The sequence below is a fragment of the Oncorhynchus gorbuscha genome, linkage group LG16, assembly GCF_021184085.1.
Source record: "Oncorhynchus gorbuscha isolate QuinsamMale2020 ecotype Even-year linkage group LG16, OgorEven_v1.0, whole genome shotgun sequence".
Taxonomy (NCBI): Eukaryota; Metazoa; Chordata; class Actinopteri; order Salmoniformes; family Salmonidae; genus Oncorhynchus; species Oncorhynchus gorbuscha.
The window spans coordinates 1,161,979-1,189,959 of NC_060188.1; the positions used below are offsets into that span (position 1 = coordinate 1,161,979).

The 27,981-nt window shown below is 44.0% G+C and overlaps 2 protein-coding genes and 1 long non-coding RNA gene across 3 annotated transcripts in view; 1 reads left to right on the forward strand and 2 right to left on the reverse strand.

Moving 5' to 3' along the window:
• Positions 1-668: 668 nt before the first annotated feature.
• On the reverse strand, positions 669-5,912 carry LOC124000867. The gene is made up of 2 exons (XR_006832677.1): positions 5,098-5,912; positions 669-4,800 (listed from the first exon to the last, which is right to left on the reverse strand). It is a non-coding gene; the product is annotated as an uncharacterized LOC124000867 (long non-coding RNA).
• A 113-nt stretch (positions 5,913-6,025) lies between these two features.
• On the reverse strand, positions 6,026-27,618 carry ush1ga (Usher syndrome 1Ga (autosomal recessive)). Its single transcript, XM_046306069.1, has 3 exons — positions 27,311-27,618; positions 8,575-9,031; positions 6,026-7,084 (listed from the first exon to the last, which is right to left on the reverse strand). The coding sequence occupies exons 1-3, from the start codon at positions 27,472-27,474 to the stop codon at positions 6,251-6,253; spliced, it is 1,455 nt and encodes a 484-aa protein (XP_046162025.1). The 5' UTR covers positions 27,475-27,618; the 3' UTR covers positions 6,026-6,250.
• The window catches only part of LOC124000002 (proton channel OTOP2-like), a 49,262-nt gene continuing 29,158 nt past the window's right edge, over positions 7,878-27,981 (forward strand). The window contains exons 1-2 of the mRNA XM_046306067.1: positions 7,878-8,021; positions 9,392-9,470. Of these exons, the coding sequence (XP_046162023.1) occupies positions 9,424-9,470 (47 nt within the window). The 5' untranslated portion in view covers positions 7,878-8,021; positions 9,392-9,423. The remainder of the gene's footprint in view (positions 8,022-9,391; positions 9,471-27,981) is intronic.

Here is a 27,981-nt window from a genome sequence, read left to right on the forward strand (position 1 = left end):
CTAGTTTATTTCCCTTCATGGATTTAAAACTGAGGGTTTCATTTTGTGAAAATGCATGTATATGCATGAGGAGTACACAATTACACACTTCAGGGGAAAGGACAGAGAATCGGGATGCAGGTTGAGGAAGTTAAGGAGAATTAATCCCAGGTCGGTCAGGTGCAGGGTGAGGAAGTTAAGGAGAATTAATCCCAGGTCGGTCGGGTGCAGGGTGAGGAAGTTAAGGAGAATTAATCCCAGGTCGGTCGGGTGCAGGGTGAGGAAGTTAAGGAGAATTACTCCCAGGTCGGTCAGGTGCAGGGTGAGGAAGTTAAGGAGAATTAATCCCAGGTCGGTCAGGTGCAGGGTGAGGAAGTTAAGGAGAATTACTCCCAGGTCGGTCAGGTGCAGGGTGAGGAAGTTAAGGAGAATTACTCCCAGGACGGTCAGGTGCAGGGTGAGGAAGTTAAGGAGAATTACTCCCAGGTCGGTCAGGTGCAGGGTGAGGAAGTTAAGGAGAATTAATCCCAGGTCGGTCGGGTGCAGAGTGAAGTTGCTCCTAGTTGCTCCCCCACTAATGGTTAAGGTTACGATTGTAGTAGGGGAAGCTGATCCTAGACCCTGGAGCGGCCTGCCTCAGTCAGAGTCCTGTCTGTTGTAGCTTCACATACACAATGCAGAGAAGGACATATTAGTATATTTGTTTATTTAAAAACACTGTTTGATCTTTTAAAAAATGAGGCATTCAATGTGGACATTGTTTAGGTGTCATGTGCATCTGATAAAATCCACCACCAAAACCAATGACACATACAATATAATTGGGAAGACTTCGTCACATGATCAGAACAGAGACATACAGAACATTCCATAGACATACAGCGCAGACTGAAGACAACAATGATGGTTAGAAGCAATAGAGAACTTTTAGCCTCTATGGGTGCTCTTCAGACAAAACGGGTCCTTTAATCTAAATGGACAGAAATAGTTTCCAGAAATGACATCATCGTACAGAAAGAGGCACATGTCCCCATAACCATGAGAAAAAGCAGAATATATTACCTGTCTAAAATTCAAGACTTGTGTAGTTTCATGAAATGGATTAAAGTAATATCCAGTGTTCCAGGTTTCTATGAAATAGGACCTATAATGAATTACAATATAATGAGTGAATATACTTTTCCTTCCAAAATGTTTTAATTAAACATGTTAAACAGCAGCTTTTCTGTGTTGGAATGGTGTGGCCGTACCCCAACAACACAACGGTGCGGCCGTACCCCAACAACACAACAGTGCAGCCGTACCCCAACAACACAACGGTGCGGCCGTACCCCAACAACACAACGGTGCGGCCATACCCCAACAACACAACGGTGCGGCCGTACCCCAACAACACAACAGTGCGGCCGTACCCCAACAACACAACGGTGCGGCCATACCCCAACAACACAACGGTGCGGCCGTACCCCAACAACACAACAGTGCGGCCGTACCCCAACAACACAACAGTGCGGCCGTACCCCAACAACACAACGGTGTGGCCATACCCCAACAACACAACGGTGTGGCCATATACCCATCATTAAACATAGGAATGCTAGTAGACCGCTGATTGGCCAGCTCATCCTCCTTAGGAGGATGACATCATCCTCTATGAGGAAATATCAAGCCTTTTTTAAACGGTCTGTTTGAGGTGGGGTTTTTCTCATGTTTTTTATTCTCCTCAAATTTATGCTTTGGCCACAAATAATAGTATAGGATGAATCAACAACATTATTTGGGTTTGAGTTAACAGAATATGAACTTTTAAAAGTGAGATTTTCACTGGACAGTTACATTAGCATCATGCCAAACCAACATGTGTAACCATACAGCCAACCTTCTAGCTGAAATTTGACATGTAACAATTAGTAAGGAAACGTCCATCGTGTAACATGGATAACCTGTACGCTGGACATCTATATACTGTATCAGAAAATCATCAGAAAAATAACTATGACAATGGATTTAACTGTGTGTGAGGTTTACCTCTCCAAACATTCAAAAATCCACTCAATACGTGTTAAGTGGAACATTCTCACATAGCGTCAACTTTCAATGAAAAAAAGAAATTGGCCTCCTTTATCAGTGAACCAAACTGAAAGTGGTTGACCTGGCATACTGTGTGTAAACAAATGTACTGGTACAAAATGGAACAATGCATAGCAAGATGAATGACCCGAGCCAAACCAATCAACAGGTACAAAAAAAGGCCTTAATAGCAGAGAACTGGTAATGCACAAATAATGGTAATATTGTAGCGAATTGGCGGCAGCCTGACTATGACTCGTAACCACCCTACAAATTTGATACATTATCTCCATCAACAATGGAAGTATCTATACAAAACTCTGGATTTGACACCTTGGCTGGGATTCTACACAAGGCGCGTTATAGCACTCACTATACAGCCGACAATGTGCCTTTTAAAGGCATTTTCCCAGAAGTTCTCGGAGATCGCATTCATTGTAAATGCTGCATATTCAGGCTAAAGAGTAAATGACCTTTAAAAACCTGTTATGGTGCACTGTGTTATAACACATCTTGTATTGAATCCCGGCCTTCTGTCTAATGGATGAAGAAACAAATACAAACAAATAACCATATGCTCATGTATGTCAAAATCCTGTCCTTAACAAATGACCTGACACCAGGAGCACAGGCCCAGGGGATGGTAGTACGGTATCTAACATGCCCCATGTACTGACACCAGGAGCACAGGCCCAGGGGATGGTAGTACGGTATCTAACATGCCCCATGTACTGACACCAGGAGCACAGGCCCAGGGGATGGTAGTACGGTATCTAACATGCCCCATGTACTGACACCAGGAGCACAGGCCCAGGGGATGGTAGTACGGTATCTAACATGCCCCATGTACTGACACCAGGAACACAGGCCCAGGGGATGGTAGTACGGTATCTAACATGCCCCATGTACTGACACCAGGAACACAGGCCCAGGGGATGGTAGTACGGTATCTAACATGCCCCATGTACTGACACCAGGAACACAGGCCCAGGGGATGGTAGTGAGGTATCTAACATGCCCCATGTACTGACACCAGGAACACAGGCCCAGGGGATGGTAGTACGGTATCTAACATGCCCCATGTACTGACACCAGGAACACAGGCCCAGGGGATGGTAGTGAGGTATCTAACATGCCCCATGTACTGACACCAGGAACACAGGCCCAGGGGATGGTAGTACGGTATCTAACATGCCCCATGTACTGACACCAGGAACACAGTCTCAGGGGATGGTAGTACGGTATCTAACATGCCCCATGTACTGACACCAGGAACACAGTCTCAGGGGATGGTAGTGCAGTACTTAACATGCCCCATGTACTGACACCAGGAACACAGTCTCAGGGGATAGTAGTAAGGTATCTAACATGCCCCATGTACTGACACCAGGAACACAGTCTCAGGGGATAGTAGTAAGGTATCTAACATGCCCCATGTACTGACACCAGGAACACAGGCCCAGGGGATGGTAGTATGGTATCTAACATGCCCCATGTACTGACACCAGGAGCACAGGCCCAGGGGATGGTAGTACGGTATCTAACATGCCCCATGTACTGACACCAGTCTCTGACACCAGGAACACAGTCTCAGGGGATGGTAGTAAGGTATCTAACATGCCCCATGTACTGACACCAGGAACACAGTCTCAGGGGATGGTAGTATGGTATCTAACATGCCCCATGTACTGACACCAGGAACACAGTCTCAGGGGATGGTAGTACGGTATCTAACATGCCCCATGTACTGACACCAGGAACACAGTCTCAGGGGATGGTAGTATGGTATCTAACATGCCCCATGTACTGACACCAGGAACACAGTCTCAGGGGATGGTAGTGCAGTACTTAACATGCCCCATGTACTGACACCAGGAACACAGTCTCAGGGGATAGTAGTAAGGTATCTAACATGCCCCATGTACTGACACCAGGAACACAGTCTCAGGGGATAGTAGTAAGGTATCTAACATGCCCCATGTACTGACACCAGGAACACAGTCTCAGGGGATGGTAGTGCAGTACTTAACATGCCCCATGTACTGACACCAGGAACACAGTCTCAGGGGATGGTAGTGAGGTATCTAACATGCCCCATGTACTGACACCAGGAACACAGTCTCAGGGGATAGTAGTAAGGTATCTAACATGCCCCATGTACTGACACCAGGAACACAGGCCCAGGGGATGGTAGTACGGTATCTAACATGCCCCATGTACTGACACCAGGAACACAGGCCCAGGGGATGGTAGTATGGTATCTAACATGCCCCATGTACTGACACCAGGAGCACAGGCCCAGGGGATGGTAGTACGGTATACAACATGCCCCATGTACTGACACCAGTCTCTGACACCAGGAATACAGTCTCAGGGGATGGTAGTATGGTATCTAACATGCCCCATGTACTGACACCAGGAACACAGTCTCAGGGGATGGTTGTATTGTATCTAACATGCCCCATGTACTGACACCAGGAACACAGTCTCAGGGGATGGTAGTACGGTATCTAACATGCCTCACAGGGGCCAACGTATTGGCAGAGAGGTGTTGGAGGGGGGCAGGCCACACCTCCATGTTCTTCTCTCTGTACACTGTGCCACATGACATACAAGAACACTGCTGCACATCAACACTGTGTTCTGTGGATCCAGATCCAGGCAGTCTTTGGCTGACTGCGTATGGTGACGCAACGCTCCAAAAGATGGCATGCCATAACTCTCTGTCCTTCACGGAAGCAGCAAGGTCCTCTGTAGTTAATTAAAATGGTCAACAGTATATTTGAGTTCATTAAAACAATCAACAGTGTTGTTTAGATCATTAAAAAGGTCAACAGTGTCTTTTAGTTAATTAAAAACAGTCAACAGTGTCCTTTAGATCATTAAAATTGGTCAACAGTGTCTTTTAGTTCATTAAAAACAGTCAACAGTGTCCTTTAGATCATTAAAAACAGTCAACAGTATGGTTCAGTTAATTAAAAGGGTCAATAGTGTCATTTAGATCATTAAATTGGTCAACAGTGCAGTGGACTTCCAGATCCAAAATACCTTTCAGATTTCTTCAGCTCTTCTCCTTCATTTACAAAGTCCATAGAAAGCTCAGGTTTCTGTATTTTACTTGTCTTCTTTTGTTCACTGAGATGTTTATCTTAACAATGTCCTCCTTTCTGCCTAACAAGTCACAGGGTGACCCAGGGAATGAAATGACAACATTTCTCTGAATGTCCTTACATAATCAGAGTCAGACAAGCGTGTCCCTGAATACAAACCGCTATTTATGTTGTAGCTGTAAAGTCTCTGAATGTTGCATACACTACAACAAACCCCTTTGAGACATTAGCCCTGACAACACTGAGCAACAATGCGCCACTGACCTCCCTTTAAGGTAGGAAGAGCATTCTGCTGGACCTATACAGTGTGGCCACCTAGTGGTCTCCAGAAGAATGACAACGACATATTTGAAGAGACAGACAGGAATGGATTCTATGCCGGATTGTTACTATTATCATCAACCAAAGAAAACACCAGATGCCTCCCTTCATAACTATGTGTAGAGGAGAGCAGCGACAATACTAACATGTCCCACTGAAAAATCCCCACACTACACACTCAGATGTAATCTGGAGGTTAGGTTTACTCTGTAGGCTAGGTTTACTCTGTAGATTAGGTTTACTCTGTAGATTAGGTTTACTCTGTAGGCTAGGTTTACTCTGTAGGCTAGGTTTACTCTGTTGGCTAGGTTTACTCTGTAGATTAGGTTTACTCTGTAGTGTAGGTTTACTCTGTTGTGTAGGTTTACTCTGTAGTGTAGGTTTACTCTGTAGTGTAGGTTTACTCTGTAGTGTAGGTTTACTCTGTAGGCTAGGTTTACTCTGGTTTTTACTCTGTAGGCTAGGTTTACTCTGTAGGCTAGTGTTTTACTCTGTAGTGTGGTTTACTCTGTAGTGTAGGTTTACTCTGTAGGCTAGGCTAGGTTTACTCTGTAGTGTAGGTTTACTCTGTAGTGTAGGTTTACTCTGTAGGCTAGGTTTACTCTGTAGTGTAGGTTTACTCTGTAGTGTAGGTTTACTCTGTAGGCTAGGTTTACTCTGTAGTGTAGGTTTACTCTGTAGGCTAGGTTTACTCTGTAGGTGAACATCACAGTAGTAGAGGTATACAGTACCTACACAGCATCTTCAGATCCAAAAGTGTCATTCACCATTCACAGCAGGGTGTCCTCGATGTAGTCAGGGTCCTCAAGGGTCTCCAGACGTCTCTTGCAGGCATCTAGAATTTTCTTCCTGGGCCCCAGGGGGATGTGGATGCTCTTGAGGTCCTGGTCCGAGCACAGCAGCAGCGCCTCCAGGTCGATCTTCTCCCGCCTGAAGACGGTGAGGAACTCGCCCATGGTCTGCGCAGCCAAGAACACCTCCAACGGGCTGGTCACGGCCTCACAGTCATCATCCAGCCCCAGCTCCAGCTCGTCCCAGGGAAGCTCCTGGCGGTTCCTTTCCCGGAGGCTGCTGGCACTGCCGATGCTGTCCCCCCCATCGTCCAGGCTGGGCGAACGCCGCAGCCGGCTGCGCAGCCGCACGTTGGTGCTGCCAGCCCGTTCGGTTCCTCCGCCGAGGCTCCCCTCGTCACGCCCGCCGATGCCGAACAGGCCACCGCTGATATAGTTGCGTCGGAACACCATGGTTCCCAGACCGGGCCGGTTGAAGAGAGAGTCGTGGCCCGAGTCGGTGCTGACCTCAGAGTGTTCCATGTCGGGCCGGTAAGACAAGTCCGGCTCGCTGATGGCACGAGAGATGGCGTCGTCGTTGGCGTCTCCGTGGAATATGTCTCGGAGGTTGCCGCGGCGCCCTGCGCGGTCCCGAGGGCCGACATAGGTTCCCTGTTTAAGGAACATGACATCGTTGCCCAGCTGAAGGCCCGAGAGGGAGCGCACGCTCTTCCTGCCATCCTCGTAGATCTTGAAGGTCCCGTCCCCTTGCTTCCTCTTCTCCAACCTCTTCTGGATCTTGGTCTTGCCTCGGGTTGTGGCGTGAAGAGTAGCCTGCAGGTACAAAGAGCAACACAGGCTTCAACCACTAATTATAGAGGAGCACACATCTCAAATTTAACAGGTGACAAATGTTTAATGTTGGGAGTGTAATGTCCCTTTAATTGTCACATGCAACTGTTGTGCATGTGAAACTCCCTATCTGTTATGTCTGTTGCTGTATCGTTTCACATGCACAACAGTTGGAACAGCAGCATTTCCCATCAGTGGAGAAAGGAGAGGATACAATGACAGTTATTTGCAGTCTATAATTATGTACGCCATGTTGACAATTAAAGGGACATTACACTCCCAAAATTAAAAATTTGTCAAACTTGAGATAAGTCCATATCCCAGGTCATTCATTTTATAGATGCAGCTTTGTACTACAATCCTAAATGAAGGGAAAAGAGAAGCATCGTATTATTTCCAGATGCGTTGTGTTCATCTTTACCATTCATTCATTTAGCTTGAGGCATCATATAGCTGGAGCTACACAAACAGTGGTGTGGAATGTGCACTCCTCTTGACATTGGACTATTTTTTAACTTTAAAAAAACAAACCATTTTTATCTGAAAAAAATTGGTTTTGGAGTGGAATGTCCCTTTAAATAAATATTCAAAAGCCAAAAATGGCTGGATGAGGCTGTACTGTACTGACCTAAGAGTACGGCACACTGTCACACCCTGATCTGTTTCACCTGTCTTATGCTTGTCTCCACCCCCCTCCAGGTGTCTCCCATTTTCCCAATTATCCCCTGTGTATTTATACCTGAGTTTTCTGTTGGTCTGTTGCTAGTTTGTCTTGTCCCGTTAAGTCCTAACAGAGTGTTCCTGTGTTCTAGTTTTTTTTCCCTTAGCCTTCCCAGTTCTGACCTTTCTGCCTGTCCTGATCCTGCCTGACTCTGATTTGGGAGACACCTGGAGGGGAGTGGAGACAAGCACAAGACAGGTGAAATAGATCAGGGTGGTGGGGTGGTGTTTAGGTGGTGCTGTTTGTACTGACCTGAGAGTATGGCACACTGACAGTGGTGGTGTTTAGGTGGTGCTGTTTGTACTGACCTGAGTATGGCACACTGACAGTGGTGGTGTTTAGGTGGTGCAGCTTGTACTGACCTGAGAGTATGGCACACTGATGGTGGTGTTTAGGTGGTGCAGCTTGTACTGACCTGAGAGTATGGCACACTGACAGCAGTGGTGGTGTTTTGGTGGTGCTGTTTGTACTGACCTGAGAATATAGCATACTGACAGTGGTGGTGTTTTGGTGGTGCTGTTTGTACTGACCTGAGAGTATGGCACACTGACAGTGGTGGTGTTTAGGTGGTGCTGTTTGTACTGACCTGAGAATATAGCATACTGACAGTGGTGGTGTTTTGGTGGTGCTGTTTGTACTGACCTGAGAATATAGCATACTGACAGTGGTGGTGTTTTGGTGGTGCTGTTTGTACTGACCTGAGAGTATGGCACACTGACTGGTGGTTTTTGGTGGTGCTGTTTGTACTGACCTGAGAGTATGGCACACTGACAGTGGTGGTGTTTAGGTGGTGCAGTTTGCGGCTCACAGAGCTGCTTGTGTAGCTGGAGAAGCTCATGGCGTCTGACATGGACTGCTCCGACGCCGCCTCTTTGTGGAACTTGCGCTCCATACGCTTGTGGTGCTTCCGCTGCAGCTTCACACACTCCTTAATCCTCCTCTCGGCCTCGCGGAAAGCCTGCTCCTTCAGCTTCCCCACCAGCTTGGGGTTGAGGGCTGACTGCTTGGCGGCGATGGAGTCCAGGTAGCGGACACAGTCCATGTGGCTTTTGGTGGCGGCCATGTCCAGGGGCGTGTGGTAGTCGTTGTCCAGGCACCACATGTTGGCACCGAAGGACACCAGGAAGGACAGGCAGTTGTGGTGGCCGTTGGCGGCCGCCAGGTGGAGAGGCGTGTTCCCCCATATGTCACACTTATCGGGGTTGCCTCTGCAGAACAAGAGGAAGTATAGAAATCAGCTAGAATGTTGATCAGAGAGGCTGAAAGAAGCAACGGGCATATAGCACACACACATATGGCCTCCATATTAGGAAGTCTTCATTCTAATATGGACGTTGTACACAGACCTGGGACGAACAGGACTATGTAAAAGTATTTCAAATACTTGAACTGCTGGATTTAGTCCCCCCCAGAACCAATGGAGTAGTCCCAAATGTGAAAATATCAAGCTAAATCTAATGCACCACAAATACGTGCTCTTAGTAAACAAGATACTTTTTTCCCACTCTTACCTGTACTTGAAACATCCATTTTGCAACGATGTCAAGATCATCCCCAACTCTTTACAGTGCCAACGAAGACCCGTGCCAAGACAGAGGTGATGATGCTGTTACAACAAGTCATGCTGTTCTGTTCCAAAGGCATTCAGTAAGTGATATATGTGAGTAATATGAACCAGGAGAAGGATAACCCACTCAGATACTCCTAAACATAGCAGGTACCTTGTGAGAAAGCCCATGATTTTTAAATCATGATTTCAGCACAGATCTCACCCATGGGCTGTTCATCGAGTCTTCATAAATCATGTTTAACCTTACATCACAGTACCCTTCAGCACTGATACATCTCTGCAGCCACAGCGCCAGCACCACAGTAAACTAAGCCTTAATGACACCAAACAGATACAAGTTATGAGATGAACAATACCACTGTTTGGACCTGTTGTCATTACGTTTAGAGGACTTCTCTGGCTTCTCCATGCTTTCCATTCCCCTACCATCAGCCTACCATGACCCCATGGGCACCTCAGCCTCCACTAGGACCTACAGTGGGGCAAAAAAGTATTTAGTCAGCCACCAATTGTGCAAGTTTTAAAAAATATATATTTTTTTAATTTTACCTTTATTTAACCAGGCAAGTCAGTTAAGAACACATTCTTATTTTCAATGATGGCCTGGGAACAGTGGGTTAACTGCTTGTTCAGGGGCAGATTTGTACCTTGTCAGCTCGGTGGTTTGAACTCGCAACCTTCTGGTTACTAGTCCAACGCTCTAACCACTAGGCTACCCTGCCGCCCCAAGTTCTTCCACTTAAAGATGACAGGCCTGTAATTTATCATAGGTACACTTCAACTATGACAGACAAACTGAGAATGTTTTTCCGAAAATCACATTGTAGGATTTTTAATGAATTTATTTGCAAATTATGGTGGAAAATAAGTATTTGGTCACCTACATCAAGCAAGAATTCTGGCTCACAGACATGTAACTTCTTCTTTGAGGCTCCTCTGTCCTTCACTCGTTACCTGTATTAATGGCACCTGTGAACTTGTTATCAGTATAAAAGACACCTGTCCACAACCTCACAGTCACACTCCAAACTCTACTATGGCCAAGACCAAAGAGCTGTCAAAGGACACCAGAAACAAAATTGTAGACCTGCACCAGGCTGGGAAGACTGAATCTGCAATAGGTAAGCAGCTTGGTTTGAAGAAATCAACTGTGGGAGCAATTATTAGGAAATGGAAGACATACAAGAACACTGATAATCTCCCTCGATCTGGGGCTCCACGCAAGATCTCACCCCGTGGGGGTCAATATGATCACAAGAACGGTGAGCAAAAATCCCAGAACCACACGGGGGGACCTAGTGAATGACCTGCAGAGAGCTGGGACCAAAGTAACAAAGCCTACCATCAGTAAAACACTACGCCGCCAGGGACTCAAATCCTGCAGTGCCAGACGTGTCCAGGCCCGTCTGAAGTTTGGTATAGAGCATTTGGATGATCCAGAAGAAGATTGGGAGAATGTCATATGGTCAGATGAAACCAAAATATAACTTTTTGGTAACTCAACTCGTCATGTTTGGAAGACAAAGAATGCTGAGTTGCATCCAAAGAACACCATACCTACTGTGAAGCATGGGGGTGGAAACATCATGCTTTGGGGCTGTTTTTCTGCAAAGGGACCAGGACGACTGATCCGTGTAAAGGAAAGAATGAATGGGGCCATGTATTGTGAGATTTTGAGTGAAAACCTCCTATCAGCAAGGGCATTGAAGATTAAATGTGGCTGTGTCTTTCAGCATGACAATGATCCCAAACACACTGCCTGGGCAATGGAGTGGCTTTGTAAGAACCATTTCAAGGTCCTGGAGTGGCCTAGCCAGTCTCCAGATCTCAACCCCGTAGAAAGTCTTTGGAGGGAGTTGAAAGTCCGTGTTTCCCAGCAACAGCCCCAAAACATCACTGCTCTAGAGGAGATCTGCATGGAGGAATGGGTCAAAATACCAGCAACAGTGTGTGAAAACCTTGTGAAGACTTACAGAAAACATTTGACCTCTGTCATTGCCAACAAAGGGTATATAACAAAGTATTGAGAAACTTTTGTTATTGACCAAATACTTATTTTCCACCACAATATGCAAATAAATTCATAAAAAATCCTATGTGATTTTCTGGATTTTTTTTCTTATTGTCTGTCATAGTTGAAGTGTACCTATGCTGAAAATTACAGGCCTCATCTTTTTTTAAGTGGGAGAACTTGCACAATTGGTGGCTGACTAAATACTTTTTTTGCCCCACTGTAAACCTCTACACTACAGTCAGCCTGTAACACAACCACCGGCTTGTCAACACCACTACACTAACCAGTGTCTTGTTTCACGGGAGGCCCGGGCCAGTCCGGCTGCCCCTGACTCAGGAGCGTACTACCAGGGTGTGCTTACCTGGTGATGTCATGCTCAATTCCTTCAGTCGCGCAGCATTGGAGCTGAGTTTGCCCAATGTAGTGACATTACAGGTTACTTAATGTCACTAATATTTGTGTAGGGACAGTACAGTTGACTTAATGTCACTAATATTTGTTTAGGGCTGAGGGGCAGATTTGAGTTCTAATGTGTTCCATAAAACATTGATAACATATCACAACGTGATTTGTATTTCAGTTCTATTCCCAGGAAAAGGGAATTGTTTATAGGAATTACATCAAAGGTGAAGTCCTGTTTACTGCCAGCTTGTACTTAAATTTATCCTTTCAGAGGTTTAAATATTAACAGGAAGTTCCTCTATTTAAAGGCATTGTATAAACAGCTGTCAGATTTGGGATGGTGGTACACTAACCTTATTGCTGATCTTAAAGGGGAAGTTCATGATTTTACAACTTGATGTTAGATGGTTCCTGACCCTGAAAGTAGTCTATGGGCCAGGAGACCAACTTTAATCAACGGTTAGTTTTTAAATGTATATATTTTATTTATCCAGGTGAGTCAGTTAAAACCCCTTACACTGGTGGGCATTGGGCTAAATGAAATGTTTTCCTCAGAGGAAGTATGGAAAGCATATGCATAATTATAGTAGCAATTAAAAGGGAACAGTTTGGAGATTATGGGACAAGTATTAGACTAAAGGTGAGGACAACAGTTCACCTGACACAAGACTGAATCCACTGTTGATTTAATGTGATTTTTCGTTTTACATTTACAGCACTTTTTACTGCATTTGTTTAACTGAACCAGAAAATACTCTGGATACATTCAGTAACATCTGGGGTAGGTGCAACATAAGACAATAGAATGACAAGGGTTTGAGTGAGAGGACTAATTGGTGTCTCCAAGGGGCCACACACCTCTCCAAGTGTGAACAGTTCCTAAGTCATTTCAATGCATTTCTATGACTGGAGAGTCTTCAACTATAAGGGGTGTTTGTATGTTCTATAGCCAACATGAGAGCTCCATTATAACATGACATTAGTGTTAAGACTTTCACAAGGCAATTCAGAGCAGCAGATTGTAAATATTTTGCACGTAGAATGGAGTCATGAGTGCATTCAAATGCGTGGTCCACGGCAAATCTTTGTTCCAATATAACAAACATTGTCTCATTCTGTTCAGAACAAACCCAGGGTATAACACCATGTCATCTTGTAACTGTACATCAAACAGACTCATTCTGTTCAGAACAAACCCAGGGTATAACACCATGTCATCTTGTAACTGTACATCAAACAGACTCATTCTGTTCAGAACAAACCCAGGGTATAACACCATGTCATCTTGTAACTGTATATCAGTGTGCATAAATGCTGACTGTTTATTACATGAGTGTTTAATGATATGGAAATGTGAAGTGCACATTTATACATCCACTGCCTTACGATACAGGCCCTTATCAGAGTTCAAAGCTGCCTGTAAAGGACTACAGACAAATTCTTATTTACAATGACGGCCTGGCCAGTGATGACTAGGAAGTGTGGTGCAATAAATCAAATCACAAAACATGTGACAACACAGAAGGACGGGGGCATGTGACAACACAGAAGGACGGGGGCATGTGACAACACAGAAGGACGGGGGCATGTGACAACACAGAAGGACGGGGGCATGTGACAACACAGAAGGACGGGGGCATGTGACAACACAGAAGGACGGGGGCATGTGACAACACAGAAGGACGGGGGCATGTGACAACACAGAAGGACGGGGGCATGTGACAACACAGAAGGACGGGAACTGAGGGGTCACAGATGTACACAGAATAATAGAGAACAATGAAACAAATCTACTTTATATTGGTTAGGGTCTGGTAGGGTTTTATTTATTATTGAACCTTAATTTAACAAGGCAAATCAGTTAAGAACAAATTCTTATTTTATAATGACGGCCTACCCCGGCCAAGCTCCGCCTTATGGGACTCCTGATCATGGCCAGTTGTGATACAGCCTGGGATCAAACCAGGGTCTGTAGTGACTCCTCTAGCACTGAGATGCAATGCCTTAGACCACTGCGCCACTTGGTAGCCCATTAGGGGGTCAGGTAGGGTCAGGTAGTGTATTCTACTTGTACAGTAGAGGTCAGGTATTATTCAACACTGTTCTATAGCTGGAGGATCTGTTGACAGGCCGATTGATGGAAATGTCAATGTCTGCTGTTTATCATAATCAGTGACAGATGGGTACAGTACAGTGTAGTAAATGTTTTATAAGCTGAATACCGTGGGAATTCCTAGAACTAGGGTTGTTATCGGCTACTTTATCACCACACTGTCTAAGTGGCCCTGCCATTGTGTTACTTTGTGTGCATTTTCCCTCAACAAAATGGTGGAATGATGAAGCCCATCTTGCTCCTCTGGGGACCCCTTGCATGTTGAACTGTAGATGACATCCCCATAGTCAAGCATGGGGAAGATCATCTGTATTAGTGTCAACCGGGCAGAGGGGTGAAAGAGGTCCTGTTACAACAGTCAATCCAATCACTTTCTAGACACCTTCCATACATATTTGCCCATTGTAGAAGTGATCAGAAAGTGACTCTTTTTGACATTGAGATAAAGGTGCTCAATGTTGACCCATGTTGCATACCCCACCATACCATGACACATGTCTTCATCACTGGAAAAGATCAACGGTTGAGATGATCTTTTAAAAGCTTACAAACAGGGTTGTCAAACTTTTTGATACTTTATAAAAAAAACATTCTTTTCAAGAAATTGACATTTTTAAACCTTTACATGTTGTGTCTGAACCGATGGAGGCACAACCTCAGATGATGTGAAGTAGGGTCTAAGTTACATATGCAAATATAAAAATGATCTGAACACAAACTCCATTTACGTTAAATAAATAAATAAAAGAGCAAAAAAAATGACAGTTTGACAACTGTATTTCTCCATCCACTTACTTCATAATTTCAGCCAATCACTTTTCCTGGCATGTTTTCCATCTGATCCTTTAGATTGCTGCTGCTTATTACTATGATAAATCACATGGCGAGGACGTTTGCTATCAAGCTAATATATCTAATAAGTGGTGCAAGGCATGTAGGGCTGACCCCAATTAGTTGATGGTTGATTGTTTGGTCGACCAAGATTGTTTTTTAGTCGAGCAGTATATATATGTACACACACACAACCGTTAAAGTTTTGGTCACTTAGAAATGTCCTTGTTTTCGAAAGAAAAGCGTTTTTTTGTCCCTTAAAATAACATCAAATTGATCAGAAATACAGTGTAGACATTGTTAATGTTGTAAATGACTATCGTAGCTGGAAACCGCTGATTTTTAATAGAATATCTACATAGGCGTACAGAGGCCCATTATCAGCAACCATCACTCCTGTGTTCCAATGGCACGTTGTGTTAGCTAATCCAGGTTTAGCATTTTAAAAGGCTAATTGATCATTAGAAAACCCTTTTGCAACAAAATATTTCTTGCTCATATGATTTGAGAAACTAATCATCAGGAGTAGGCAGCGCCATAAGTGAGTAAACTGAGATACAACTAGGGAGTTAATCAGGGCAATTTGTCCATAAATAGACAGGTATATACCTCCATGGTTGCAGGATCTTGTCTATTTTTACAAGTTTTCTATTGAAATTCCCTTATCATAATTAGGTTTTAGTCCTGAAGAGTTATCTAGATCTTCAATGAGACATTGCAGGGATCTAGATTGTGAACTTAATACAAAACGTGAGTCATCGGCACACATGGACACCTTTTGTTTTTAAGCCTTGGATTTCTAATGGAAAGTGTTGTATAAATCTACAGGGATGCTGTCAAAAAGTGGTTGAATTCAAATGGATTTACCTGATATAAAAACTGGAAAATTACAGACTTGGGTTTTCTTTGAAAAGCCATTAGGACCTTCACTAACATTAGCCACCGCTAGCTAGCTAACAATCAATGGAAGTGATAGGGGCAACCGTGAACTGTTTAAAAAAAACATTCCAGATGACCTTTAGGCAATAATTGAGTTGATTTCAGTTGACTTTCCAACAAATGCTTTGACAGGGTTTGAGCTCCGTCGTAGCATCCCTATATACTGTAGCATTAGTTCTCCAACAGGCTTGATCAATAGTTGATGAGGTGCAGCTAGCATTGCACTGGTCGCAGGGGCTAGGGATACATTATTGATGGACAAAGCTGCAAGGTTTTCACAGACAACGGAGAAGCTGTGTGCCTGCCACGCTAGTCCCAACCAGAGCCAGGATTAGCACCTTTCACCAGCCTGACCTTGATTTCTGGTGTGACCAACCCGGGTCTCGTGTGCAACACAACAGTCCAATGAGTTAAAAGGCATTAACTTGAAACGCCAGCAGATTAACACCTCACCTGCCTGATCCTGATTTCCCCCCCCCCCCCCCAGGAGAGCCATAGGATTAACTAACTTCTAACTTGCCTGACTTTAATTTCTTCCTGCCCTGATCTGACAATCCACACTCTTAGTAAAAAAGGTTCCAAACGGGTTCTTCGACTGTCCCCATAGAATAAACCTTTTTGGTTCCAGGTAGAACCCTCTGTGGAAAGGGTTTTAAACTGAACCCAAAAGGGTTCTACCTGGAATCAAAAGGGGTTCTTCAGAGGTTTCCCCTATGGGGACAGCTGAAGAACCCTTTTTGGTCCTAGATGGAACCCTGCACTCTGAGAAAAAAGGTGCACATTACTGTACTTAGCCTTCTGAGCTAAAGCCTCTGCATTAGCTCAGGGAGCCAAATTATTAAAATATCACCTGCCCAACCCTGGTGTCTCACAGTCTAGTGTTACCTACAAGGGTTCAAACTGGGTCTCCGGAATGTATTTGCTGTCTCCTCTCTAGTGTGCCAATTTTAGTGTCTTGTTTTGCATGTGTTGTCTTGTCTGGAACATAAGACAAATGTGGTCTGGTAAGTCTAAATCTTCTAGGAACTGAGGGGTCACAGTCTAAATCTTCTAGGAACTGAGAGGTCAGTCTAAATCTTCAAGGAACTGAGGGGTCACAGCCTAGAAGATTTAGGAACTGAGAGGTCAGTCTAAATCGTCTAAGAACTAAGGGGTCACTGTCTAAATCTTCTAGGAACTGAGGGGTCACAGACGCATACAAAATAACAGAACAATTCAAAAATACACTTTATATTGGTCTCTACTATTCTGTATACATGAAACATCCTTGAATTCATCTGACCTGCTTATTCTACTGTACAGGTATGGTCAGGGTTGGGTAAGGCGTATTGTACTTGTATAGGGTCCGGTTAGGGTCAGGTAGGGCTAGGTTTAGGATCAGGTATGGTCAGGTAGGGTTAGGGTCAGCTAGGTTTAGGATCAGGTAGGGTTAGGTTTAGGATCAGGTAGGGTTAGGTTTAGGATCAGGTAGGGTTAGGTTTAGGATCCGGTAGGGTTAGGGTCTGGTAGGTTCAGGTAGGGTCAGGTAGGATTAGGATCAGGTAGGGTTAGGGTCAGGTAGGGGTAGGGTCAGGTTTAGGATCAGGTCGGGTCAGGTTTAGGATCAGGTAGGGTTAGGGTCAGGTAGGGCTAGGGGTAGGGTCAGGTAGGGTCAGGTAGGTTTAGGGTCTGGTAGGGTTAAGTAGGGTCAGGTTTAGGATCAGGTAGGGTTAGGTTTAGGATCAGGTAGGGTTAGGTTTAGGATCAGGTAGGGTTAGGATCAGGTAGGTTTAGGATCAGGTAGGGTTAGGTTTAGGATCCGGTAGGGTTAGGGTCTGGTAGGTTCAGGTAGGGTTAGGATCAGGTAGGGTTAGGATCAGGTAGGGTTAGGATCAGGTAGGTTTAGGATCAGGTAGGGTTTAGGTTTAGGATCCGGTAGGGTTAGGTTTAGGATCCGGTAGAGTTAGGTTTAGGATCAGGTAGGGTCAGGTTTAGGATAAGGTAGGGTTAGGTTTAGGATCAGGTAGGGTTAGGTTTAGGATCAGGTAGGGTTAGGTTTAGGATCAGGTAGGTTTAGGTTAGGGTTAGGATCAGGTAGGGTTAGGATCAGGTAGGGTTAGGATCAGGTAGGGTTAGGATCAGGTAGGGTTAGGATCAGGTAGGGTTAGGTTTAGGATCAGGTAGGGTTAGGTTTAGGATCAGGTAGGGTTAGGTTTAGGATCAGGTAGGTTTAGGATCCGGTAGGGTTAGGTTTAGGATCAGGTAGGGTTAGGATCAGGTAGGGTTAGGATCAGGTAGGGTTAGGATCAGGTAGGGTTAGGTTTAGGATCCGGTAGGGTTAGGGTCTGGTAGGGTTAGGTTCAGTTAGGGGTAGGGTTAGGTTTAGGATCAGGTATGGTCAGGTAGATAGGGTTAGGTTTAGGATCAGGTAGGATTAGGATCAGGTAGGGTTAGGATCAGGTAGGGTTAGGTTTAGGATCCGGTAGGTTCAGGTAGGGTTAGGGTTCAGGTAGGGTTAGGGTCAGGTATGGTAGGGTTAGGTTTAGGATCAGGTAGGATTAGGATCAGGTAGGGTTAGGATCAGGTAGGGTTAGGTTTAGGATCCGGTAGGTTCAGGTAGGGTTAGGGTCAGGTAGGGTTAGGGTCAGGTAGGGTTAGGGTTAGGATCAGGTAGGGTTAGGATCAGGTAGGGTTAGGGTCAGGTAGGGTTAGGGTTAGGATCAGGTAGGATTAGGATCAGGTAGGGTTAGGATCAGGTAGGGTTAGGATCAGGTAGGGTTAGGATCAGGTAGGGTTAGGATCAGGTAGGGTTAGGATCAGGTAGGGTTAGGATTAGGATCAGGGGTAGGGTTAGGATCAGGTAGGGTTAGGTTTAGGATCAGGTAGGGTTAGGGTCTGGTAGGTTCAGGTAGGGTTAGGTTCAGTTAGGGTTAGGTTCAGTTAGGGTCAGGTATGGTTAGGTTTAGGATCAGGTAGGGTTAGGATCAGGTAGGGTTAGGTTGTGTCTGTTCTATTAAAACCTCTTCGGGCTAGGGGGCACTATTTTCACGTCCAGATGAAAAGCGTGCCCAAAGTAAACTGTCTGTTACTCAGGCTCAGAAGCTAGGATATGCATATAATTGGTAGATTTGGATAGAAACACTCTAAAGTTTCTAAAACTGTGAAAAAAATATCTGAGTATAACAGAACTTATTTGGCAGGCGAAACCCTGAGGACAAACCATCCAGGAAAAATAAATTAAGGTTACTGTGTTTTCAATTGGTTTTCTATGGGAAACTATATTTATGAGGCACCTGGTTACAGTTCCTATGGCTTGTTGCAAGTCTTTAGAAATTGGTTGATGATTTTCTTTTGAGAAATGAAGAAGTACAGCTGCTCATTGTGAGTGTCAAGCCAAGTGGACTCTTATTGTTTGTTGCGCACGACCTGGAGCTAACTCCACGTTGAATTTATCCGCTATTGAACACAGTATATGCCGTCTTAAATTTGATTTGATTATTTATGTTTCAGGATACCTAAGGTTGGATTAGGAAAGTTGTTTGGACCATGTTTACAGGTAACTTATTATATCATTTGTAGTCATGTTGGAACAGGTGTATTTCTGAATCAAACGTGCCAAATAAATTGACATTTTGGAGCTATAAAGAAGGAATTTATCAAACAAAAAGGACCATTTGTGATGTTTCTGGGACATTTTGGAGTGCCAACAGAAGAAGTTCTTCAAAGGTAAGGTATGAATTATATCGTTATTTCTGACTTTCGTGTTGCACCTCCTTGGTTAAAATATGTTTGTCATGCATTTCTATGATTGGGCGCTGTCCTCAGATAATCGCATGGTTTGCTTTCGCTGTAAAGCCTTTTTGAAATCTGACATGGCGGCTGGATTAACAAGGAGTTAAGCTTTATTTTTGATGTATTGCACTTGTGATTTCATGAAAGTTTAATATTTATAGTAATTTAATTTGAATTTGGCACTCTGCAATTTCACCGGATGTTGTCGAGGGGTCTAGCCGTAACAGGTTAAGAATATATATCACAGTCTAACTGAGTTACAAGAGTACTTTTCTTCATTAAGTCTTTATTTATCAAAATGCTAATAAAGATTTTTTTTCTCATTTTTGATTATCAGCGTCTTTTGGGGCTCCTTTTTTGTCTACTCTCCTGGTAAATGTTTTGGGGTGCAAAGGACTCAAAGGGTCAAGTGCTTTAAAGGACTGTGTCACAAATGCCCGGGCCTCTGGGCAGACAAATCTCAAATAAATCTAAATATCAGTGCTATTATATAATATCTGCCAATTACCAGACACTTTATCCAAAGCCACTTACATTGATGCATACATTTTATGTCTGGTCCCAGGAATCCAACGCACCATCATGGCATTGCACACATCATGCTCTACCAACTGAGCTACAGCCGACCAGCTATTTGATGATCCATAATGTTTATTATGCAATTACAGCTCCAGTTGTTAGACATGACATGATTTTACACATCCCTCACTCTTCTCTGGGCACCTTTTACTGCAGGTCATAGCCCAATAATAACACACGATAAACCCTGTTCACTTAAAATATGATAAGAATGGATTTGAAAAGGACTCCACTGTCCTCAGTATCCTGACTATGCTTGTTGTTACATCATAGGATGACAGATTGTCGCTCCCTACTGCTACTGTTTCACTATCCCCTCTAAATTCACTATAAATCCACTGGAAATCTGCCAGGCCTGTATTTCAGCAGCAAACCCAATAAAGTTGTCAGACATCACTGAAATGGTCTCCCTGGATCTCAAGGGTGCTGCTGTCTAGTAGCCAGTCACTGGTGTTGTGAGAAACTATGACTATGGAAGTATTTTTAGTACCACATGTCACGCACACTTTTTCATGGTGTTAGAACTGCTGTTCATCATAATCAGTGAGAGATGGGTACAGTACACAGTGTAGTAAATGTTTTATAAGCTGAATACCGTGGGAATTCCTAGAACTAGGGTTGTTATCGGTTTTTATCACCACACTGTCTAAGTGGACCTGCCATTGTGTTACTTTGTGTGCATTTTCCCTCAACAAAATGGTGGAATGCACAGAGGACTAATGAACCACATCAAACCTAATTTGGCATTTGCTTACAGTATATTTGTGTTCCTGAAATGCACACAAGGCCCACTTTTTAGTCTGTGTGAGAGAACGAGAGATCGGACTATGCCTGGCAAAAGCAGACACACTAAAAGAGAGAAATAGAGGAGAGAGAAATTACAAAGAGAAAGAGACAGGGTGAGAGGGAGACAAATTACACCAAACACATTTGGCCCTTTCACTGGTTGAATCCCTCGGTCACCTGACCTGTTAGACAGTGGGAGCTTATAGAGCACCCTCCACCTACACCCTGCCATGCTCTCAGCCCCCCACAACCCCCTGCCACTGATGCCCCTTCACTCCCGCTAAGCTCCTGCTGTGCCTAACTTCCTTGACCCTGAGGGTGAACAGTGCATTGCCTCCCACCTTCGCAAACTTCCCCAGGATCAGAGTGTTAAAAATCAGTACGTCCTCCGGACATTCCTGCATGTCCCTAGTGTCTGCTGTCACTTGCAATGGTGGAAACGGTGGCTTAGGCAGTGCCACCTGGACCTCCCCATGACTCTCTCCAGCAGCCTCAGAGACGTGAGTCCTGCCTGCTGTGCCAACCATCCAGCAGCTGTAGGTCAGCTAGTTTCTTGATGCCATTAAACATCCCTGCAGGGTGGCTGAACGACCTTGAAGGGATCTTTAAGCACATGCTAGTTCCCTCCAGCCATCATCAGTGTGGTATAGTCTCTGTGCCACTTTGGGTCGGAAGCCTGCCACCCTGCTCTCCAGGTCCATGAGGCCTTGTCTCCCCTCCTGGACAGGCAGCAGACCGCCGGGGCCGTTGAGAACAGTTTATATCATAGGGACGATGCCACCAAGTTGTTGATGATCAGCACCCTCCCTCTGTATGACACTTGGTAGAGGAGCCACCTCCACTTCTCCTGGCTTCGACACCACCACTTATGACACTCCCTCCCGGTTCTTCCTGACCCACCCCTCCATGCCCAGATACATCCCAAGAATATTGAGCCCTTCACAGACCCACTGCAACCCCCCTGGAAGCTACCCTGTCCCTCCATGCCCCACATAAGAGCCTCACTCTTGTTCCAGTTGACCTGAACCGAAGACGCCCCCTTGTAACCTCTCAAACTAGACCCCGTAGGTTCTGCTCCTCCCTAACCATCTCTGAGACGTCAGCAGCATATGCTGATACTGCTCCACCTGTCCCCAACCCTGCCTGGCACACACACTGCCCACAGCCTCCTGTGTAGCAGGCCCAGAAGTTCCTCAATAGTAAGTGTGCATAGCTGCCTCTATAGAGGACATCCCTGGAAAATGTCCCACCCTATCCAGACTGGCCTACCCAGACTGGCCTACTCAGCCACCCTACCCAGACTGGCCTACCTAGACTGGCCTACCCAGGCTACCCTACTCAGCCCCCCCACCCACCTTCACCATACATTTTAACATAGACCACAACATTCTCCCCACAGCCAAAAGCAGACAGCAGATTGAACAGATACTCCTGGTCCATCCTATCAAAGGCTTTCTAAGGAAGAAGGTCCACATTCTGAAGCCTTGATTATTATGTCTCTGATTATGAACAGATGGTCTGTGATTGAGCATCCTGGTACACAGTACATTTGGTCCCAGTGGGACTTCAGTCTGTTAGAGAGGACCTTGGTAAAGACCTTATAGTCCCCACAGAACAACGCCACAGGCCTCCAGTTCTTTAGGTCACTCAAGCCACCCACCAACAGCTTAGTTGCAACTCCTCTGACGCACTCACGCAACACACACAAAAAGTCCTGTCCAATTCACTTTTTTACAAAAGTCCACAGGCAGACCATCGACCAGCGGGGCGCGGCCAGAGGCCATCTTGGAGATGGCAGCTGAGAGTTTGTGAAACGTCCGGGGAAAATCAATTTAATTTCTCTGAGTTTGGGAACGTCGGTGAGCAGAACCTGAGAACACACAGGAGTTACACACCTGTCAGGCTCCCTCATCTCCCCACAACAGAAGTTACCCCACCAGACAAACTCTGTTTTTTCAACCCAAAGAAGAAAGAGCTGGGAGCATCCATCCCTCTCAACATGGAACATCCTAGCTCATACAAGTGCTCCTTTTGCTTTCATATGAAAGAAAGATTATCTAGCAGCCCAGCCCCACCAGCTCAGCCTCTACCTCACCTATGAACCCCTCAAGCTCCCCAGTCCTCTCCTGGACTCTGAAAGCTGAATACTGCTGACAGAACAGCTGAAACTGGGCTTTCCCTATGTCCCACCACTGACTGAGACTCCCCTTTCCACTGTCCCCACCTCTACCAAAAGCCTTGGAAGCTTGAGAAAAGGTGGCATCTTGTAAGAGCTTTACGTGTCATTTCCAATAGGACACCTGACAGGGCCCTGGTGAAACAGATAACTGAGCCATGGAAAGATAAGGGTCTGAAACCCCAGCTGGGAGTACGGAGGCCCTCACCAGCCTATTGCTCTGGTACGATCTTCACCCTACCTCCAACCACCTTCACCCTCGTATACCACTTTGTGGAGGGATACTTAGTTCTCTATGTGACCACTGTCGTTACAATCTCCCCCCTACACAAGGGATGTGTGAAAGCCCCTGTCTTAAACACTCAAACAGGACCCCCCCCAACCCATATTAGGTGTATACACATTTATGGAGAGAAAGAGAGAGAGAGCGAGAGGGACAGAAAGAGAGAAATAGAGATTAGAGAGAGAATTCCCCCAGAACTTTTGCCAATGAACTACTTTGCTAATGGGCTTCTTTATCTGGACAGGAAGGGAAACCAGGTCAGCCAGAAACACACTGAAGAGAGCTTTGTGTACTCCAGTTTACTGGTGCTTCCTAATCTAAACCCAACATACAGTCAGGTCCAAAATGATTGGCAACCCTTGATAAAGATGAGCAAAAAAAGACTGTATAAAATAATACAAATACTGAGTTATATTGTTTGCTCAATCAAATTTGATTTGATTGTACGCTCAATAAAATTGGGAAATGTTTACACATCTTTTTTTATCACATGTTAAACACTCTCTTTCTCTGATCAATTTAATTAGTATATAAAATTAATATTTTCCCTTTTTTTTGTGCATACAATATCTCAGTATTTGTATTATTTCATACAGTCTTTAAAAAAAATCTTTATCAAGGATGCCATAAGTTTTGAACCTGACGTTATCTAAACAGGCTCATTGGCCACTGGTCATTTGCACTGATTGTCCCAAATTAGATGTATTCATTTTCTATCCTGACTAGAATGTTTGATCTGAATTAATTTTATAGCTACTGACAAATGACATGCATGGAAACTAAGTGACATTGTCTGTCTGTAAAAAAGCATTACACTTTACACGTTTTTACTGAAAGAAGAAATGGCATGATGATGACGTGATGAGATGTCCATTGTTGCATCACATAAGTCTGACCTGCACAATAACCAGTAAAGTAACATTCTACATCTAGAATTCTAATCTCACCCTCTCTGACGTTCTGGTGTTTTTAAACTGAGGAGAGGATACAACAACAGCCTTAACTGATCATGGTAGGCTTCCTTTTTTGGCAAACATTTATGTTGCTAGGATATGATTAGAGATGGACACTTTTATGGTTATTTGAAAAACAGTGACATAACTAAGCAGTAGCTTGCTCATTGGTTAGTCTATAGTTGGAGCCAGTAGTCCCTCCACAAAGAAAGTAGGGCGAGGCCAAATCAATCAATGCACATCATCACGTCAACAAAACATTTATCAGATCCAATGTGATATTTTTGGGGGGTATTTGGAAGTTTTATTGACAGATATAGAATATGAAATGAGTGATACAGTAGTGTAGAGTGACTGGTAGAACAGGGGGATTGAACCACTGCCTCAGGGCACTGATACAGTAGTGTAGAGTGACTGGTAGAACAGGGGGATTGAACCACTGCCTCAGGGCACTGATACAGTAGTGTAGAGTGACTGGTAGAACAGGGGGATTGAACCACTGCCTCAGGGCACTGCTAGGGGCACTATGTGGCATTAAATGTCTGGAACTAGCTAACCTACTCAGTTAATAGTCTATCAATGGAAAGGTTCATGATTAAACTGGTCTACACAGCTAGGCTATATCCTCCTGGCTGACCATAGCTGTGCCAGTCAATATATGTCTGGGGTTATTTGAGGAAAAGGAGAAGGCAATTTTTGTTCTAACCAAATGAACAATAGATATATTATTTTCTATTCCATGATATTCTATTCCATGATAATCTGTTCTATTATATGATATTCTGTTCTATTATATGATATTCTATGATATTCTATTCTGATATTCTATTATATGATATATGATATTCTATTCCATGATATTCTATTCCATGATAATCTATTCTATTATATGATATTCTGTTCTATTATATGATATTCTATGATATTCTATTCTGATATTCTATTATATGATATATGATATTCTATTCTATTATATGGTATTATATTCTATGGTATTCTATTATATGATATTCTATGAAATTATCTATTCTATAATATATTTGATTCTGATATTCGATTCTATGATATGGTATTCTATGGTATTCTATTATATTCTATTCTATGATATTATATTATGTGATATTCTATTCTATGGTATTGCAAAACACAGAAAACATACTGTCCAATAAAAGTACAGGAAATGTTCAGTAGGTAGGCCTCTCTACAGTATGCACTATTAGTGTGGTCAGTGTGGTGGTGGTATTGGTGAACTTTTACTTGTTTACCCCGAGCCAAAACAGTTCATTTCAATGGAACGAACATACATGACTTCAATAAATCCCCACTGACCACCAAGGCATTATGGGTGTGGCTAACCTGCCACAGACAAAGAACAAACTAAAGATCAGTAGGCTACTGTGACTTTATTTATCCTGCATCAGTCAGTAGGCTACTGTGACTTTATTTATCCTGAATCAGTCAGTAGGCTACTGTGACTTTATTTATCCTGAATCAGTCAGTAGACTACTGTTACTTTATTTATCCTGCATCAGTCAGTAGGCTACTGTTACTTTATTTATCCTGCATCAGTCAGTAGACTACTGTTACTTTATTTCTTATTAGCCCTACCTAATGTTACAGACCTTTAATACTAGCCCTACCGAATGTTAGACCTTTAATACTAGCCCTACAGAATGTTACAGACCTTTAATACTAGCACTACCTAATGTTACAGACCTTTAATACTAGCCCTACTTAATGTTAGACCTTTAATACTAGCCCTACCTAATGTTACAGACCTTTAATACTAGCCCTGCCTAATGTTACAGACCTTTAATACTAGTCCTACCTAATGTTACAGACCTTACCTAATGTTACAGACCTTTAATACTAGCCCTACCTAATGTTACAGACCTTTAATACTAGCCCTACCTAATGTTACAGACCTTTAATACTAGTCCTACCTAATGTTACAGACCTTACCTAATGTTACATACCTTTAATACTAGCCCTACCTAATGTCACAGACCTTTAATACTAGCCCTACCTAAAGTTACAGACCTTTAATACTAGTCCTACCTAATGTTACAGACCTTTAATACTAGTCCTACCTAATGTGACAGACCTTTAATACTAGTCCTACCTAATGTTACAGACCTTTAATACTAGCCCTACCTAATGTTACAGACCTTTAATACTAGTCCTACCTAATGTTACAGACCTTTAATACTAGCCCTACCTAATGTTACAGACCTTTAATACTAGTCCTACCTAATGTGACAGACCTTTAATACTAGCCCTACCTAATGTTACAGACCTTTAATACTAGTCCTACCTAATGTGACAGACCTTTAATACTAGTCCTACCTAATGTTACAGACCTTTAATACTAGCCCTACCTAATGTTACAGACCTTTAATACTAGTCCTACCTAATGTTACAGACCTTTAATACTAGCCCTACCTAATGTTACAGACCTTTAATACTAGTCCTACCTAATGTTACAGACCTTTAATACTAGCCCTACCTAATGTTACAGACCTTTAATACTAGCCCTACCTAATGTTACAGACCTTTAATACTAGCCCTACCTAAAGTTACAGACCTTTAATACTAGCCCTACCTAAAGTTACAGACCTTTAATACTAGCCCTACCTAAAGTTACAGACCTTTAATACTAGCCCTACCTAATGTTACAGACCTTTAATACTAGCCCTACCTAAAGTTACAGACCTGACCTAAAGTTACAGACCTAACGCTACAGATCTTACTAGACCGGACCTAATTCCTACAGAGGTGATGCGTTCCATTGGAGAATATACACAAACTACACAGAGCACTGCATGAAGGGGTAGGCTAGCTCGTATAGGTGGGCAATAGAATAACTATTTAACACAGGGGGAACTTTACCTATCGTATCTATCCATGATAAGAGTGCGCAATAATACTTAAATGTTTTATTACACAATATTATTAACCACACGAGATATGGACACTATCTATCCTTAGCTACTGCACGAGTTGAGCAAAAGGAATACAACATTCCACACGTGACGAAAAGTACATTTTCAGTTCTTAAAAGCCTACTTGCCCTCTGCCCACGATAAGTCGCAGAGCCTCCAAGTTGCCATGATAAGCGGCCCATAACGTCGGTGTCATGCCATCTTCATCCGGCGCGTTCAAGTCCTTCCGCGTAGCCTCCTTCAGCAGGTCCAGGTAGCCATCCCGGGCCGCCTTGTGATACCTGTCATTCATGCTATCAACGGGCCCTCGACTCCATTGATCTCGGTCGTCATCTACCCATCTCTCTGTCTAAATGACAGGCACCACAGGCTAGAGTTCCACTGCCTGCCTCCGCCTGTGTTTCATTGTTAGCAAGCGCCGTGCCTCTGGCCTGAAATGTTATTGTGGCGTCTGTGACGGCCGCGCGAGCGGAGAAGGAACGCGCATTTGGTATCCAGGGGCTATCGCGTCGGGGCTGTTGTTAGGTTGTCTGGTCCCACAGGAATATAATTGTTCTGGTCTACATGATGTGCACAAAATGCACGGAGCCTAATATACATGTGAAAGAACATAGAAAAATAAAGAAAAAAGCTTGGAATATATAGGCATTTAAAAATAACTTCAAGTTCAATATTCATATTCTACACATGCAGCCCTTAGAAAAAGGGTCCCAAAAGGGTTCTTTGGCTGTCGCCATGGCAGAGCCCTTTTTGTGTCCCGGTAGAACAATTTTTGGTTCCAGGTAGAATCCTTTTGGGT